We start from the raw sequence: 18,951 nt of genomic DNA, 5'->3' as shown, positions 1-18,951 counted from the left end.
TCTCCCCGTTCAATGGATCCTTTCACCCAGCTCCAATATTCTCCCTCTACCTGGACCCCTCCCTCTGGATTCTTACCTTCTCTTGATCTTTTCATTGAGAGCTGTCGGCGCGACATTAGTCGTCTCAATTTCTCTGCTCCTCTCACCCATTCTAATCTCTCTCTCTGAACTTACTGCACTCCATTCTCTCAGGTCCAACCCTGACATTGTCATCAAACCCGCTGACAAGGGTGGTGCTGTTTTGTCTGGTGCACTGACCTCTACCTCGCGGAGGCTGAGCGTCAACTTGCAGACACTTCCTCCTACCTCTCCCTGGACCATGACCCCACCACTGAACATCAAGCCATTGTTTCCAGCACTGTCACTGACCTCATCTCCTCTGGGGATCTTCCTCCCACAGCTTCCAACCTGATAGTCGCCCAACCTCGGACAGCCCGCGTCTACCTCCTACCCAAAATCCACAAACAGAACTGTCCCGGTAGACCGATCGTGTCAGCTTGCTCCTGCCCCACAGAACTCATTTCTCGTTATCTTGACTCCCTTCTCTCTCCCCTTGTCCAGTCCCTTCCCACCTACATCCGTGATTCCTCTGATATCTTACGTCACATCAACAATTTCCAGTTCCCTGGCCCCAACCACTTCCTCTTCACCATGGACGTCCAATCCCTCTACTACTCCATCCCCCACCAGGATGGTCTGAGGGCCCTTAGCTTCTTCCTCGAACAGAGGCTCAAACAATCCCCATCCACCACTACTCTCCTCCGTCTGGCTGAACTTGTTCTCACACTGAACAATTTCTCCTTCAACTCCTCTCACTTCCTCCAAATAAAAGGTGTGGCTATGGGTACCCGCATGGGCCCCAGCTATGCCTATCTCTTTATGGGGTATGTGGAACATTCCTTGTTCCAGTCCTACTCCGGCCCCCTTCCACAACTCTTTCTCCGGTACATCGATGATTACTTCGGTGCTGCTTCATGCTCTCGTCGGGACTTGGAAATATTTATTAATTTTGCTTCCAATCTCCACCCCTCCATCATTTTCATGTGGTCCATCTCTGACACTTCCCTTCCCTTCCTTGACCTCTCTGTCTCAATCTCTGGTAATAGACTGTCCACCAATATCCATTACAAGCCTACCGACTCCCACAGCTACCTTGACTACAGCTCCTCACACCCTGCTTCCTGTAAGGACTCCATCCCATTCTCTCAGTTCCTTCGCCTCTGTCGCATCTGTTCCGATGATGCTACCTTCAAAAACAGTTCCTCTGACATGTCCTCTTTCTTCCTTAACCGAAGTTTTCTACCCACGGTCGTTGACAGGGCCCTCAACCGTGCCCGGCCCATCTCCCGCGCATCCGCCCTCATGCCTTCTCCTCCCTCCCAGAAACATGATAGGGTCCCCCTTGTCCTCACTTATCACCCCAACACCCTCCGCATTCAAAGGATCATCCTCCGCCATTTCCGCCAACTCCAGCATGATGCCACCACCAAACACATCTTCCCTTCACCCCCCCGTGGGCATTCCATAGGGATCGTTCCCTCCGGGACACCCTGGTCCACTCCTCCACCACGCCCTACTCCTCAACCCCCACCTATGGCACCATCCCATGCCCATGCAAAAGATGTAACACCTGCCCCTTCACTTCCTCTCTTCTCACCGTCCAAGGGCCCAAAGACTCATTTCAAGTGAAGCAGCATTTCACTTGCATTTCCCCCAACTTAGTCTACTGTATTCGTTGCTCCCAATGTGGTTTCCTCTACATTGGAGAGACCAAATGTAAACTGGGCAACCGCTTTGCAGAACACCTGCGGTCTGTCCGCAAGAATGACCCAAAGCTCCCTGTCGCTTGCCATTTTAACACTCCACCCTGCTCTCTTGCCCACATGTCTGTCCTTGGCTTGCTGCATTGTTCCAGTGAAGCCCAACGCAAACTGGAGGAACAACACCTCATCTTCTGACTAGGCACTTTACAGCCTTCCGGACTGAATATTGAATTCAACAACTTTAGGTCCTGAACTCCCTCCTCCATCCCCACCCCCTTTCTGTTTCTTCCCCCTTCTTTTTATTTTTTCCAATAAATTATATAGATTTTTCTTTTCCCACCTATTTCCATTATTTTTAAATATTTTTAAATCTTTTATGCTCCCCTCACCCCCACTAGAGCTATACCTTAATTCCCCAACCATCCATTCTTAATTAGCACATTCGTTTAGATATATATCACCAACTTCAACACCTATGTGTTCTTTTGTTCTGTTGTCTGTGACATCTTTTCATGATCTGCTTCTATTACTGCTTGCTTGTCCCTACAACCACACCCCCCCTCCACTTCTCTCCCCCCACCCAACCCCCCCACCCCCTGCCACACACACACACACACACACACACACACACACACACACTCCTTAAACCAGCTTATATTTCACCCCTTCCTTGGATTCACCTAGTTCTGTTGAAGGGTCATGAGGACTCGAAACATCAATTCTTTTCTTCTCTGCCGATGCTGAGTTTTTCCAGGTAATTCTGTTTTTGTATTCATCATGAGGCCTGTTTCAAACAATTTCAGATAAATGCTAAGTGCCCTGCATTTCTAATCTAAATAAAACTGTTCAAGCAATTATAAATTGAGGCTGAGAGATTTAAGGGGATTCATTTGAATGTGTTTTAAGATTTTGAAGGCATTTGAGTTAATAGATGTAATCTGGTTAGAATGCATGTAACAATTTTGTATGGAACAATTCACACAGGTTAGCAGAACTTCAAATAAAACAATCAATGTCATTACTTTTAGAAAGACAATTAATGACACCTCAGATACAGACAAATGGAAAAGCTCCTTGTTGTAGAAAGAGAGATTCAGCTTGAATCATACATAGAATGAGCCACAGAATCTTACCACTACTGTCCAGCAAAAAGTCATCCTGGGCGTAGCGATACTTTTCTGGACCACATGCAACAAAGACATCATCGTCCCCAAAAAAATCCTGCAGGCAAATGATCTGAAAAATAAAACATTAAACAGTAATCATCTGTTAGACAAATTGCATAAATCTCAAAATAGAAGTGCACTCTAATACTCTATTTTAATAACAGTGCCTTAATACACATAATAGGATAGTGTTAACTTTAAGAACCAAGATTGCTTGAAGGCTGATAAGTGCAATTCCAAGGACAAAAGGAGCTATTCATCTTAATTCTTCACCAGTCAAAACTGGAAGCAGCAAAGGAGGCCGTGATGATAAGTGTCCCCGCTGAAGCCTTTTTATTGTTGTTATAATCACACAGATATTTACTCAGTTGGTTGCTTCGAATTATTGCTTATGACAATAACTTACACTCACATGGCACCCTTAACATAGTCAAATGTTCCATATTACCTCTCAAAGGGACAGGCAGGAGTGCCAGCAGGAAAAGGGAGGAATGATTTGAAACGGCATTTTAAGTTGGAGAGGTACAGAAAGGTGGAAGAGGATCCAGACTGCAGAGTTATAAATGCAGAAAGTCTTGGCACCAATGGTGGGACAAAGGGAACAGAATGTAACATATTCCAAATTCAGAAGGGCAGCGGGGAGTGAGCTGGGTCCTAGGAGCTGAGGCAGTCCATGGACAGAATTGTACAGAAGATAAGCATCTTGAAATCAATTTATTAGAGGACGGGGAGTGGGGGTTGGCAACGACTACACTGATTGATAAACAAGACTTTGTACAATGAAGATACTGGAAATGGTTTTCAATGAGTTGGAGCTTGTTGCAGAGGGACAATCAGTTACTGCTGAAATTGTGCATCCCTATCTGATGCGATTACTGTTTAACAGGTTATAATATGTGTCCATTCTGTCACCTCTGGATCAGGCAATGCACTCATTGTTTTGTTGTTCAATACACCATTCAATAGGAGACTCACAGGGGAGAGAAACTGGATAAGGCCCATTAACGGGCACAGGAATTGTGATGCACGATTAACCTACATCCATTCATTATGACGTAGGCAGCATACAAGCTTCATGCTGCTACTCATAATGAGTCCAGCACTAATCACACTGCTGGGTGGCTGCACACCTCAGGACAGGGCCCCAAGTTCATATGAGATTAACATGACTTAAAGCCAGTCTGCACCTCTTAAAGGAGGTGCAAGCTTGATGCAGCTGGTAGTAGAAGTGGCTGGGGAAGAGTCTCTCAGCAGGAAGAAAGTGCAAATGCTGCGACAGGACAGAGAGTGCATTCCAGGGTTCGGGACACTGTGGCGCATAACCACTGGCAGTAAAATGGAGTCAATGTACACACTGTTCCTGGCTTAGGTTGAGGCAAGAGAAATGTTCCTAGAAGACCTTGGGTAGATGCAGCCTCCTGCCAAGCCCTCCTCCCTTTCCTCTGCAAACAACTTGGTCTCTTCTGTGCTCCCACTGCTCTACTCCCTCTCATGCTGGTAGTAAAAGGGGAATGGTAACTTCAGCACCCATGCTCTGACCAGAAACCTTGCAGTCACAACCAAGAACTCCTCCATGTACAACATCACTTCCTGTCAACTTCACCAACTTAATACAACTTAGCAAACCACCAAGCACTCTTACAAACTCAGAGTCAATAGAAATCAATCATTAACTACTGAAAGCTGCTGATTATTCCTTTAAATAGGTGGTGGTGGAGGGGTGGGGGGGGGGTGTCCTTCCTGTTGCTGAACACTTGCTCAGCTATGCATATTTAAGAAAGATTGTTAAGCTGGAATAGCAAAGTCAAAAATGGCAGCGCTGGCATAAAATCAACATTATACACTAACTGAGATCACAATCTGCTTACTCAGCATACTTCTGGTGCATGATCCTAACGCCAGTGCTGCTGACTATCCAAAATGGTGTCCAGCTGGAAGGGTGCACAGGGCACAGATGTTATTTTGGGATCAAAACAGCATCCATTGCACTGAAACTACATGTGCTACAGAGCTGAATTTTGCGGCTAGTATTTATTATCTAGGATAATAAGAAATAGGAACCGAAGTAGGCCATTCGGCCCCTTGAACCTGCTCCACCATTCAATAAGATCATGGCTGATATGATTGCGGCATCAACTGCACTTCCCTGCCTGCTCCACATAACCCTTGATCTCAAATTTCTGTCTAATGCAGCCTTCAATATATTCAATAATCAGTCTCCACTGCTCTCTGACCCTCTGAGAGAAGACATTCTTACTCATCTCAGTCTTAAATAGGAGATCCCATATTTTTAAACAGTGCCCCCTAGTTCTAGGTTCCTCCATGAGGGGAAACATTCTGTCAACATCCACCATGTCAAGCCTCCTCAGAATCTTATATGTTTCAAAAAGACCACCTCGCCTTCTTCTAAACTCCAATGAGTATAGGCCCAACTCACTCAACCTTTCCTCATAAGAACATAAGAACTAGGAGCAGGAGTAGGCAATTCAGCCTCTCGAGCCTGCCCCGCCATTTAATATGATCATGGCTGATCTCATTTCGGCCTCAACTCCAATTTCCCACCCACTCCCCATAATCTTTCAACCCGTTACTAATTAAAAATTTGTCCATCTCCTCCATAAATTTATTCGGTGTCTCAGCATCCACTACACTCTGGGGTAGTGAATTCCACAGATTCACGACCCTTTGAGAAAAGTAATTCCTCCTCATCGCTGATTTAAATCTACCACCCCTTAACTTTTCAAATGCCCCATTACTACTTCCTTAATAATGGATTCCAACAATTTCCCAACGACAAACGTTAAACTAACTGGTCTATAGTTTGCTACTTTCTGCCTCCCCCCTTTTTTGAATAAGGACGTTATATTAGCATTTTTCCAAACCTTTCCAGAATCCAGGGAATTTTGGAATATTATAGCCAATGCATCCACTATCTCTGCTGTCACTTCCTTTGAGACCCTGGGATGTAGGCCATCAGGTCCTGGGGGCTTGTCACCCTTTAATCCCAATAGTTTGCTCAGTACTTTTTCTTTAGTGATGGTGATTGTTCTAAGTTCCTCCTTCTCTATCCCCTCTGCATTACCTGTTACTATTGGGGTGGTGCTAGTGTCCTCCACCTTGAAAACTCAGGCAAAATATTGATTAAGCTTCTCTGCCATTTCTGCGTTCCCCACTATTAACTCTCCAGTCTCATTCTCCAAGGGACCAACGTTCACTTTAGCTACTGTCTTTCCTTTCATACACTTGTAGAAACTTTTGCTATCAATTTTTACATTTTGTGCTAGTTTTCTTTCATAATTTACATTTGTTCTTTTTATTATTTTTTTAGTGACCCTTTGTTGATCTTTAAAAGTTTCCCAATCTTCCAGCCTGCCACTGACCTTTGCAATTTGGTATGCCTTAGTTTTTGCCTTTATGTTATCTTTAACTTCCTTACTTAGCCATGGATGCTTTTTCCCTCTCTTACCATATTTCTTCCTCTTTGGAATATATTTTACTTGGGAGGAATTGAATATCTCCTTAAATATCTGCCACTGTTCATCAACTGTCCTACCTTGTAGTCTTCCTGCCCAGTCCACTAGGGCCAAATCTGCCCTCATGCCTATGTAGTTACCTTTGTTTAACTCCAGAACACTAGTGTGGGACTCAGGTTTCTCACTCTCAAACTGAACTTGAAATTCTAGCATGCTATGATCACTCTTCCCTAGAGGATCCTTTACTATGAGATTATTAATTAATCCCATCTCATTACACAAAACCAAATCCAGAAAAGCCTCATTGGTTCCACAACATATTGCTCCAAGAAACAATCTCTAATACACTCTATGAGCTCTCCCTCAAGGCTACCCATGCCAATTTGATTAGTCCAGTCTATATGCATATTAAAATCACCCATGATTATTGCCATGCCTTTCTTATATGCTCCCAGTATTTCCTGGTTTATACTATGCCCTACTGTTGAACTACTGTTTGGGGACTTACAGATTACTCCCACCAGGGACTTCTTTCCCTTGCTATTTCTTATTTCTATCCAGACTGACTATACGACTTGCTCTCCAGTGCCTATGTCATTCCTCACTATAGCACTGATCTCTTCCTTTACTAACAAAGCTGCACCACCTCTTTTTCCTTCCTGCCTATCCTTCTGAAACAGAGTACTCTTGCATATTCAACTCCCAAACCTGTTCTCCTCGTAACCACATCTCAGTAATCGCCACCAAATCATACCTATTTATCTCTATTTGCACTGTTAACTCATTAGTTTTATTCCGAATGCCACGCGCATTCAGATACAAAGTCTTTAAGTTTGCCCTATTGTCAATTTTTCCTACTCTTATGTGATTCTTTGGTGCAATATGGCATTCACATACTCTGTTCCTTCCTTTCATTTTTTGGTAACAATCAGTCTCATCACGAACCTGCACTCTTACCCTCTCCTTAAACTTTGACTTTTTATTTTTCCATGCAACTGAAGCTTCCCCTCCATTATTTAGTTTAAAGCCCTATCTACGACCCTAGTTATGCCAGGACACAGGTCCCAGCATGATTCAAATGGAGCTCGTCCAAACAGAATAGCTCCCTCTTTCCCCAGTACTGATGCCAATGTCCCATGAATTCGAACCCATTTCTCCCACACCAATCTTTGAGCCACACATTTACTTCTTTAATCTTATTGACCCTGTGCCAATCAGCTCGCCGTTCAGGTAATAATCTGCAGATTATTACCTTTTTGGTTCTGCTTTTTCATTTAGCCCCTAGTTGCTCGTATTCCCCCAGCAGAACCTCTTTCCTCGTTCTACAGATATCGTTGGTACCTACGTGGACCACGACTACTGGATCTTTCCCCTCCCACTCCAAGTTCCTCTGCAGCCCAGATGAGATATCCTTAACCCTGGCACCAGGTAGGCAACACAGCCTTCGAGACTCTTGATCCTCACTACAGAGAACAGTATCTATTCCCCTAACTATACTATCCCCGATTACAACTACACTCCTCTTTTCTCCCCCCACTTGAATGGCTCCCTGTACCATGGTGCTATGATCAGTTTGCTCATCCTCACTACAGTCCCTGCGCTCGTCCACACAGGGAGCAAGAATCTTGAACTTGTTGGATAAGGGCAAGGGCTGAGGCTCCTGCAGTGCTACTTCCTGGATCCCTCCACCTGCCTCACTCATAATCACACCCTCCTGTCCCTGGCCACTGGCGGAATTTAAGGTAGTTAATCTAAAGGGTGTCACTGTCCCCTGAAACACAGCGTCCAGGAACTCTCCCCCTCCCTAATGTGTCACAGTGTCCGAAGCTCAGACTCCAGCTCATCAACTCTGAGCCGGAGTTCCTTGAGCATCCAACATTTGCTACAGATGTGGTTACTAGGAACCACAATGGGGTCCACCTGCCCCTACATCATGCAGCTCCAACACATCGCCTGGTTCTGCATCTCTATTTTATTTAATTAGTTTTTCGATTTGTTTTTAAATTTCCTATTGGTCTTTAGTTTATCAATCTGTAAAATATTTCTCCTATTTACTTTTAATCTGAAAGCAAGTTAGAATAGAGATTCAAAATACACTTTTTAAAATTAACTGAAACACGCTTTCTCTGCTGAGTTGAAGCTGAAGTGTTAGGCCTCTGATCCTGGGTCCAGTAGTCACCTTTAATCTGAAAGCAATTTAGAAAAGGTAGTTCAAACTAGCAGTTACTCACCAACCAAAGAACTTATGGTTTTCCTGTGATGTCACTTTGTTTTTTCCACTCGGCGACAGTGACTGCAGAGGACAGTGACTGCAGACTACTTCATGGCGTCAATGACTGCAGAGGACACTCTTCCCAGACTGTTTCATGGCAACAGTGACCGCAGAGGCCACTCTTCCCAGACTTCATCACGGTGTTGGCGACTGTACAGAACACTCTTCCCAGATTGCTTCACAGTGATGGTGACTGCAGAGGACACTCTTCCCAGACTGTTTCACAGCGATGGTGATTGCAGAGGACACTCTTCCCAGATTGTTTCACGGCGACAGTGACTGCAGAGGACACTCTTCCTAGACTGTTTCACAGCGATGGTGATTGCAGAGGACACTCTTCCCAGATTGCTTCACGGCAATGGTGACTGTAGAGGACACTCTTCCCAGATAATCCCTTCATCCCAGGAATCAGCCTAGGGGACTTTCTCTGAAATGCTCCCAAAGCAAATATGACCCTCCTTAAGTAAGGGGACCCAAGACTGTATACAGTACTCTGGGTGTGGTCTCACTAATGTCCTGTACAGTTGTAGCAAGACTTCCCCACTTTTATATTCTATCCCCCTTGGAATCAAGGATTCCAATAAACATTCAATTTGCCTTCCTAATTACTTGCTGTACCTGCATGCAAGCTTTTTGTGATTCATTTGCAAGGACACCCAGATCCCACTGTACCTTAGCATTCTGTAGTCTCGCTCCAAATAAATAATGTTCAGCTTTTCTATTCCTCCTGCCGAAGAGGACAATCTTACATTTCCCACATCTTACGCCCATCTGCTAATTTTTTGCTCATTCACTTAACCTATCTAGATCCCTTTGCAGACTTTTTGTATCCTCCTCACAACTTGCTTCCCTGCCTATCTCCCTATCAAGGACTCAAAACCACATTTTCCACTTGTCTACTGACCAAATAGTGTTACTTTCCCAAGCAGAATCTTGTGACAGGTCAGTTAGTAAAGGGAAATTGAAATGCGATCTTAAATGCTAATCTTAAACCTGAGCTTAACCAACCTGATTCACTGATAGGATTTAGAAGGAAAGACCTGCTAATGGTGGAATTGAGGTTGTTGGGTTTTGGAGGTGCATGTTTGTGATGTGTGTCTCTGTAAATAAATGCTGGTTAAGGTAAAGATTAGGTTACCATAATCATTAGGCTGTCTGTTAGCTTTGGGTGAGGCACCCTGATAAGTGCACTCCTAGTTCTCAAGGGAAATGGTGACTTGAGGAGTCAAGTCAATTGTTTGTCAGGAAAATGAGGCTAGCGATTAGATAGCACTGTTTTTTGGTAGGGGAATCATGATTTCCAATGTGCCCATGCCCTTTCAGATCAAGGTGGGCAACAACCTGATGTAACTACCTCATCTGAATGATTGTAGTGAGGCTCCCGTGCTGTTCCCCTCTCCTGAACACTGTCTGTAGCCTTTGCACTCAGTAGGGGGAGTCAGACAGTTTTGTTTGCTTCTTAAAGGAAGGCTGCCTCTCTTAAAGAGTAGCTGCACTGAAGAAAATTTCTGCAATTTAAGATATCAGAAAGTTGAATAGCAGGGCAGACTGAGGGTTCCAAAGTGATGGATGTGACACTGGAGGCATCAGTGTGGAAATGGACAGAGAGTTACAATGGTTCTGTGAGGGGGCTTGGATGCCCTCAAGGACCACCCTTAGAAGGGGGTGGGAGTAGGTGATCAAAGAGATCAATTCCCCGAGTCTGGACCCGAGGACTTGGCATCAGTACCACAAGAGGTCTGATAACCTCATGCAGACAGTCAAGGTCAGCAAATGCATCTTCACATGACATCTCCTACCACCACACCACCAACCTCTTACACTCATCCAAGCAGCATACCCCCACTCACCCAACAGAACCCCTTCTACTCAGGACTTGTGTCTAATATTCAGTTACTCCATCTCACCCTCACATACCTACCAATGCTGCCAACCTCACACCCACCTCTTATGGCCCCCACATAGTTCCAGCAGGCACATGACCCAAACACAGTGCAACACAATCTCTGACATCTTGCCCTCTCTCTTGCATGACAAGTTAGCGTACAATAGAAGGGAGCAGAGTAGAACGGATGGGGGTAGCTGCATCTCCTGACCCCTCAGAGGAGATAGCTCTCAGCATCACAAAACAGGCTGTGACAGAGCCTGTGGCATCCAGCATCACTAAGAACATTCAGGATGATGGTATGTTCCTGCTTTATGCTCCTTCTCAACTTCCAGCATGGCCTAAACCTGCTATCTAACATGATGACAAAATTGCTGATGGTGTTACCACGTCATCTTGCTTCCCCACCCTACCTGCCCCCACCGCAACCTTTCCCGTCTGCGTTCCTGCTTTCAGACATCCAAGAACTGCCACCTGCCCAGCCACAACAACCCCAGGAGGAGGAGAGAAAGTAACAGCATAGTACAGACTTCATTGCACAGCCACCAGCTCAGACACTGTACTGCACATATCCTGGAAGCAAGTGTTAAGTTGAGATCTGAATATGGTGAATCATCTGGGAAGGAGTGGGCTATAACCAGAGCAAGAGTAAAGAATTATTCATTTTCCAGCCCACCAGAGAAGAGGTCACAGATGAGTTTTGCTGCAAAAAGATCAGATAAGGACTTTGATGGGGCAGCACAAAGGAGAACACTGATGAGGATGCACACCGGGATGCTGGGTGCATTGGTTGCCTGTTAAATAACCTCCTGTCACTGTCAAGGAGCATGGAGGAGTCCGTCTTGGCAGAGGCCATTGCACAGAGCTTGCCCTTTTTGTAGCCTCTGTTCCATCTCCCAGTCATCCTGCAAGCCCAGAGGCACTGCCACTGCTGCCACCTCTACCTGTAGCAGCCTTTGTGCAAACAGGTCATCTATTCCTCCTCCCTCACTTGTAAGGATGCAGCAATACTTTGCAGCAAATCCAGGAACTCAGCACAAAAAACCTCTGGAAACAATCCAGACTACTCCCAGGCAATTTGTAAGAGAAAAAGTTGTCACAAATTTTACCTCCAATTGGGTGCCTGATCCTTTAATGAACATGAGTGTGGTGCTCATCTTGCAGCCTCACACCACATCTTTGAGGAGTGATAAATTAACATGTACACAGGATCTACATGGACAAATTTGAAATCCTGACTTCAGGATTCCAACTAGCGAATTTGTGAAGTCAGCATAGCCAACTAGCTAATTTATGAAGTCAGGATAGCACCAATTCAAATCCTTCCACCGCACACAGACTCTCACAGTTCAACTTCAGCTGCAACAGCATGCAGGAAGCAGCCAATGGAGTATCATGGCCCCAAAACTGTGGTAAGCCTAGACAAGACCTGACCATGAAGGGAGCTTTTCTTGACCACAGCTGGAACACAACCACGGAACTGTGCTACCCAGAACTGGCTTAACATTGCTAGTCATTGCATATAGTGGTCTGCTAGTCATTGCATATAGTGGTCTGCTAGTCATTGCATATAGTGGTCTGCTAGTCATTGCATATAGTGGTCTGCTAGTCATTGCATATAGTAGTCTGCTAGTCATTGCATATAGTGGTCTGCTAAGTCACTTGAAAAGTAAAGGACCAACTTCATCAGTGGTAAACTGGGATTGACCAGATTCTAGGAATAACACCATTACCAAAGTGGCAAAAAAAACTGTAGCTGCCAGAAATTAAGGAGGGTTTCCTACTGAAGAATATTACAGAATCCCAGAATGGTTAAGCATAGAAGGAAGCCTTTTGGCCCATCTTGTCTGTGCTGGCTCACTGAAGGATCAATTCAACTAGTCCCATTCCCCCATAGCCCTGCATATTTGCCCTTTTTGGATAACAATCCAATTCCCTCTTGAATGCCTCGATTGATCCTGCCTCCAACACACTCTCAGGCAGTGGATTCCAGATCCTAACCACTCGCTGTATGAAAAGGTTTTTCTCATGTTGCCATTGCTTCTTTTGCCAATTATCTTAAATCTGTACCCTGTGGTTCTCAATCCTTCCACCAATAGGAACAGTTTTTCCCTATCAACTCTGTCTAGACCTTTCATGATCTTGAACAGCACAATCAAGTCTCCTCTCTACCTTCTCTTCTCCAAGGAAAACAATCCCAACTTCTTCAATCTATGTAACCAAAGCTCCTCTTCCCTGGAACCATTCTCCTGAATCTCTTCTTCACTCTCTTTAATGCCTTCACATCCTTCCTGAATCGTGGAACCCAGAACTGGACACAATACTCCAGTTGAGTCCGATCCAGTTTTCTTTGCAAGTTTGACATAACTTCCTTGCTTTTGTATTGAATGCCCCTATTAAAAATGTCTATAATGCTGTATGCTTTTTTAGCCATTCTGTCAATCTGTTCTGCCACTTCAATGGCTTATGCACATATACATCCAGATCCCTCTGCTCCTGCACCCCCTTTAGAATTGTACCCTTTATAAAGTCTCTCCGCGTTCTTCCTACCAGAATGAATCATTTCACAATTCTCTATATTAAATTGCATCTGCCACTTGTCCATCCAACCTACCAACCTGTCTTTGTCCTTCTGAAGTTCTACACCATAGTTCATATTATTCCAAGTTTTAATATCATCCACAAATTTTGAAATTGTGCCCTGTACACCATGGTCTCGGTCAATATATATCAGGAAGAGCAGGGGTCCTAACACCAGCCATTGGGAAACTCCACCTTCCTCCATTCTGAAAAACATCCATTAACCACTACTTTCTGTTTCCTGTCACTCAACCAATTTCATACTCACATTGCTGCTGTCCTTTTATTTCCTAAGCTCTAACTTTGCTCACAAGTCTATTCTACAGCACTTTATCAACTGCTTTTTGGAAGTCCATGCACACATCAACAGCATTCCCCCATTCAACCCTCTCTGTTACCTCATCAAAAAATTCCAGCAAATCAGTTGAACATGATTTGCTTTTTCAATTCTGCTCTGAACCCTCTTTATCAAGCCTGGTTCTTGGTTATATTGTCAACCTGACATCTGTCATGAGCACAATTTTTCTTCTTCATCTTAATCCCTTTATCTTTTGTCATCTATGGAGCTCTGAATAATGGCAATACAATTAATTAAAATAAAATTGGGTTAAAATTAGAAACATACATCAGTAATTTCAGCAAGGGTTCTTCCCATTCTAACTTTGGAAGAAGGCCCTTAGTAACCCCAGAGAATTCCTAAAGGCTGTTCATTCAGACCATTTCTCCAGGATCTCTATTGAATTATGGTGAGATCAGGAGAACCCTTGGAAATTATTGCTGTTAGATTGCTATAAAACATTACACAATGTAAGTACAAGTTTTAGTTGCAATGTGTTTAAATTGCTTTTATTCACAACGTTGATTCCTGCTTTTTCATGTGGTACAACTTTATTGGACTTTAACTAAAATGAGCATTTTTCTTTAAGATCATAGAAAGGGTTAAAGGAAGCAACGGGCAGAATTCTCCCATCCCCGCAGTGGGTTTCGTGATGGGTGGGAGCGGACAATCCAGCAGCAGGCAAAAAGTCGCAAATCCGCTGTCGTAAAAATAGCTTGCAATTCTCCTAATGGTAGGTTTATGGCGAGTCAGTTATCCCGTCAACTAGTGGTGTGAACGCCATTTGCATTCATTAACATGTCATGAATGCTCATTAAAACAGCTGCTCGCCTTGTCACACCTTTCAGTCTTGCATCACACCAGCGGGAAATTATGTCGGCCTCAAAACCGTTTGAAAACAGGTGGTGTGCACAATTCAGACCTCGATTCATTGGTAACTTTGAGGTGAGTGGAACATACATAGCCTACCTGCCATAGCGCTATGCTAGTCTTGATGCGATGAACGCCACTCTGCTGGGGGATGTAGGGTTGGACTGCTCCTTCTCTTTGCCCCACTGTACTGTGGTACTCATGCAGGCCTCCACTTTCAGAAACTAGCACTTCAACCAGGGGGTTGGGCTGTGAAGTGAGGGTGGAGTTGATGAACACGAGGGAAGCAATGGTGAGGGAAGGCTGTGGAATGGCAGTGAGGGAGAAGGGTAAACATGGGGACAGCCTTTCTGGGGTCACCCTCTAACCTCTTGTTGCCACAGAAGTGAGGAGGCTGCTTAGAAAGAAAAGAAGGAGCCCTCCTTGCGATGAAAGCCACTGAAAGCCAATGGCTTCATTAGAATTGTTAAAGGGCTACTCAGAACTCAAGTGGCTTCACATCACAGTTGCTGCATCTCAAGAGTAACATAGGACTGTTGAATTTGGGAATGCAGGCAATAGTGAAGGAGGTCCATCTGTATTATATATGGCATTCCATCAATGAAGGTCTGTCTCATGTTCACCAGATTTGACACTCTAAATGGGCCAAAGGACATCCAATCATTGACCATGAGCAACTGATTGGTCATTAATATGCCACATCAGAGACTGGAGTACAAAGCTAGTTTGGCTTGGCCTAAATAGGCAAGTGGTTATGGTACTGAATTTGTAACCCCAAGATCAAGAGTTCAAATCTCACAATGGCAAACTATGAAACAATGTAACTTCATCTGAAACAGATGGAAACGGGTTTGTACTCGAAAGAGTTACAGAGCTAGTTTGGGTCACTCATCTCACTGAAACTTTAGCATCCTATGCAGGGCTCAAGATGTTAAATATCAGCGATGCCATCTTGGTCACCTCGATGTGTGTGCTAGTATCTCAGGAACAAGGCGGCATCAGTCACCATGTAAGTAGGTCGGGAAAACCTACGGACCCTTACAGTTTCGAAATGTGTCATCTTCTGAGCTTCACTTTCTTGTCCTGAAATCATTAATGTCTTCAATTTTTCCTTCCAGAGAGAAGGCAAAAGCAGATACGGATCCAGGGCTCAGTGCTGCCTCTGTCCTACAAAAAACTCCAATGAATTGGTTAAACATGATTTTCGTTTCACAAAATTATGCTCTTCCCGATTGCCTTGAGCTCTTGTAAATGCACAGCTATAACCTCCTTAATAATCGATTCTAATAACTTTCCCACAGCAGACATCAAGCTAACTGGCCTATAGTTTCCTGTTTTCTGCCTTCCCCCCTTCTTGAATAGAAGGGTTATATTTGGTACTTCACTGTCTGACGGAAATGTTCTAGAATCTAGCAAATGTTGGAAAATTAACACCAGTGCATTGACTACCACATTAACCACCTCTTTTAAGACCCTAGGATGTAGTCCATCAGGACCCGGCGACTTGTCAGCCCGCAGCTCTATCAATTTGCTCAGTACCATTACCTTCGTGATTTCAATTTCACCAAGTTGCTTTCTCCTGTTCACTTCCTGATTTGCACTATTACTGGAATGTTTTTTGTATCCTTTATAGTAAACACAGGTGCAAAATATTTGTTCATTTCTTCTGCCATTTCCTTATTATCTACTATTAACTCCCCAATGTTACTCTCTAGAGGACCAACACTCACTTTACTTAATTCTTTTCCTTTTTACGTACCTGTAGAAATTCTTGCTGTCCGCTTTTACATTCCTAGCTAGCTTCCTCTCATACTCTAATTTCTTTCTCCTCATTAACCTTTTAGCCATTCTTTGCTGTTCTTTATATTCTGTCCAATCATCTGATCTGCCACTCATCTTTGCAGAGCTGTATGCTTCTTCCTGAAGTTTGATGCTTTCCTTAACTTCTTTAGTTAACCGTGGATGATGGGTCCTCCCCTTAGAATCTTTCTTTGCAGTAGGAATGTACATATTCTGAATACTCTGAAATATCCCCTTAAATGTCTGCCATTGCTTCTCTGTTGATCTTTCCTCTAGCCTAATTTCCCAGTTCACTTCAGCTAGCTCAGCTTTCATCCCCACATAGTTGCCCTTATTTAAGTTTAAGATACTAGTCTTAGACCCACTCTTCTCTCTTTCAAACTGGATGTAAAATTCAATCATAATGTGGTCACGGATACCTAGCGGTGCCTTTACCCTGAGGTTATTAATTAATCCTGTCACATTACACATGAGGATGTGACGAAGGAGGGGGAGGCAACTCCGCTCACAGCTCCAGTAGGAGGGACATGGCCAAACAGAGCAAGAACATGAACAGAAGGGTCAGGAGGAGAGACCCAGACAATGGGGGCCTTGTCAGACCTAGGGTTTATCATAGAAGAGTCTCCTATTTACAATTGTGTGAGAGGCAATGCCATGCACATCAGCGCTTGTCCCGAGCTCTGGTACATTATATATGTCTCATTCTTCATGAAGACCTGATGCCACGTGGAGTTGGAGGGTATCTCCAGCCAGTGGCTTTGAAGGTGACTCCAGCTCTAAATCTCTTGGCCTCTGGTTCTTTCCAAGGATCAACCGAGGAGCTATGTGGCATATCTTAGTCCGCAACACATCAAGCACGTATGGGGAATTGATAATAAAAAGTAGGGAGATGGCGGATGAACTAAACAGGTATTTTGCTTCAATCTTCATGAAAGATGACACAAGTAACATCCTGGATATAGCTGTAAATCAGGAAATGGAAGGGAGGGAGGAACCCGGGAAAATTACAATCATCAAGGAAGTGGTATTGAGCAAATTGTTGGGGCTGCGGGTTGACACATCTTCAGGTCTGGATGGACTTCACCCTAAGATCTTGAAAGAAGTGAGATAGTTGATGCACTGGTTTTAATTTTCCAAAATTCCCTAGATTCAGTGAAGGTTCCATTAGATTAGAAAATAGCAAATATAACTCCTTTATTCAAAAAGGGAGACAGAAAGCAGGTAACTATAGGCCCAGATAGCCAAACATCTGCCATAGGGAAAATGTTAGAAGCTATTATTAAAGATGTTACAGCAGGGCACTTAGAAAAATTCAAGGCCATCAGGCAGAGTCAACATGATTTTGTAAAAAGAAAATCACGTTTAACCAACTTATTGGAGTTCTTTGAAGGAGTCACATGTGCCATGGATAAAGGGGAACCGGTGGATGTACTGTACTTAGATTTCCAGAAGGCATTTGATAAAGTGCCACATCAAAGGTTATTGCAGAAAATGAAAGTTCATGGTATTGGGGGTAATATATTGGCATGGATAGAAGGTTGGTTAGCTAACAGGAAGCAGAGAGTTGGCATAAATGGGTCTTTTTCTGGCAGGATGTGACGATTGTGTCACAGGGATCGGTGCTGGGGCCTCAACTTTTTACAATGTATATAAATAACTTGGATGAAGGGACCAAAGGAATGGTTGCTAAATTAGCTGACAACATAAAGATAGGTAGGAAAGTGAATTGTGAAGAGGACATAAGGATGCTACAAAGTGACATAGATACATTAAGTGAGTGAGCAAAGATCTTGCAAATGAAGAATAATGTGGGCAAATGTGAAATTGTTCATTTTGGCAGGAAGAATTTTAAAAAATTATCTAAATGGTGAGAGTGCAGAGCTCTGAGATTCAGTGGGATCTGGGTGTCCTACTGCATGAATCACAAAAGGTACAGCAGGTAATTAGGAAAGCTAATAGAATGTTATCAATTATTGTGAAGGGGATTGATAACAGAAGTAGGGAGGTTATGCTTCAGTTGTACAGGGGATTGGTGAGACCACATCTGGAATATTCTGTACAGTACTGGTCTCCTGATTTAGACAAAGATGCAAATGCGTTAGAAGCAGTTCAGAGAAGGTTTACTAGACTAATAACAGGAATTGGTGGGTTGTCTTATGAGGAAAGGCTGGACAGGTTAGGCTTGTATCCACTGGAATTTAGAAAAGTAAGAGGTGGCTTAATTGCTTAATTAAACCTTTAAGATCCTGAAGATTCTTGACAAGGTGGATATGGAGAGGATGTTTTCTCTTGTGGGAGAATCTAGAACTAGGGGTCACTGTTTAAAAATAAGAGGTCGCTCCTTTAAGATAGAGATAAAGGGACATTTTTTCTCTCAGAGGGTTACCAAGTCTTTGGAACTCTCTTCCTCAAAAGGCACTGGAAGCAGAGTCTTTGAATATTTTTAAGGCAGAGCTAGATAAATTCTTAATTAACAAGGGGCTGAAAGGTTATTGGGGGTAGGCAGGAATATGGGGTTGAGGTTACATTCAGATCAGCCAAAATCTTATTGAACGGTGGAGTAGGCTTGAAGGGCTGAGTGGCCTATTCCTGCTCCTAATTTGTACGTTCGTATGATTCATAAAGGAGGTCACAAATGCCCTTTACAGGAAGGCCCATCATTTTGTCAAGTTTGCTCATGACGCAGATAGCCAGGCTATGGTATTCATTGGCTTCACCGCTATCTCAGGCTTCCCAAAAGTGCAGGGTGCAATAGACTACACCCATGTGGCTATATGGGGGTCCATGGCAGCAGGCCCTAATGTT

The 18,951-nt window shown here is 43.8% G+C and overlaps 1 protein-coding gene across 2 annotated transcripts in view; it reads right to left on the bottom strand.

The window, feature by feature from the left end:
- The window catches only part of dclk2a (doublecortin-like kinase 2a), a 670,049-nt gene that overhangs the window by 436,406 nt on the left and 214,692 nt on the right, over positions 1-18,951 (bottom strand). For both annotated transcript variants that reach the window (XM_041199370.1, XM_041199378.1), the window contains exon 3: positions 2,897-2,999. In XM_041199370.1, the coding sequence (XP_041055304.1) occupies positions 2,897-2,999 (103 nt within the window). The remainder of the gene's footprint in view (positions 1-2,896; positions 3,000-18,951) is intronic.

This window comes from Carcharodon carcharias, chromosome 1, assembly GCF_017639515.1.
Source record: "Carcharodon carcharias isolate sCarCar2 chromosome 1, sCarCar2.pri, whole genome shotgun sequence".
NCBI classification, from domain to species: Eukaryota; Metazoa; Chordata; class Chondrichthyes; order Lamniformes; family Lamnidae; genus Carcharodon; species Carcharodon carcharias.
The sequence above is the reverse complement of the archived record's forward strand: the minus strand, read 5'-3'. Positions and strand labels throughout refer to the sequence as shown.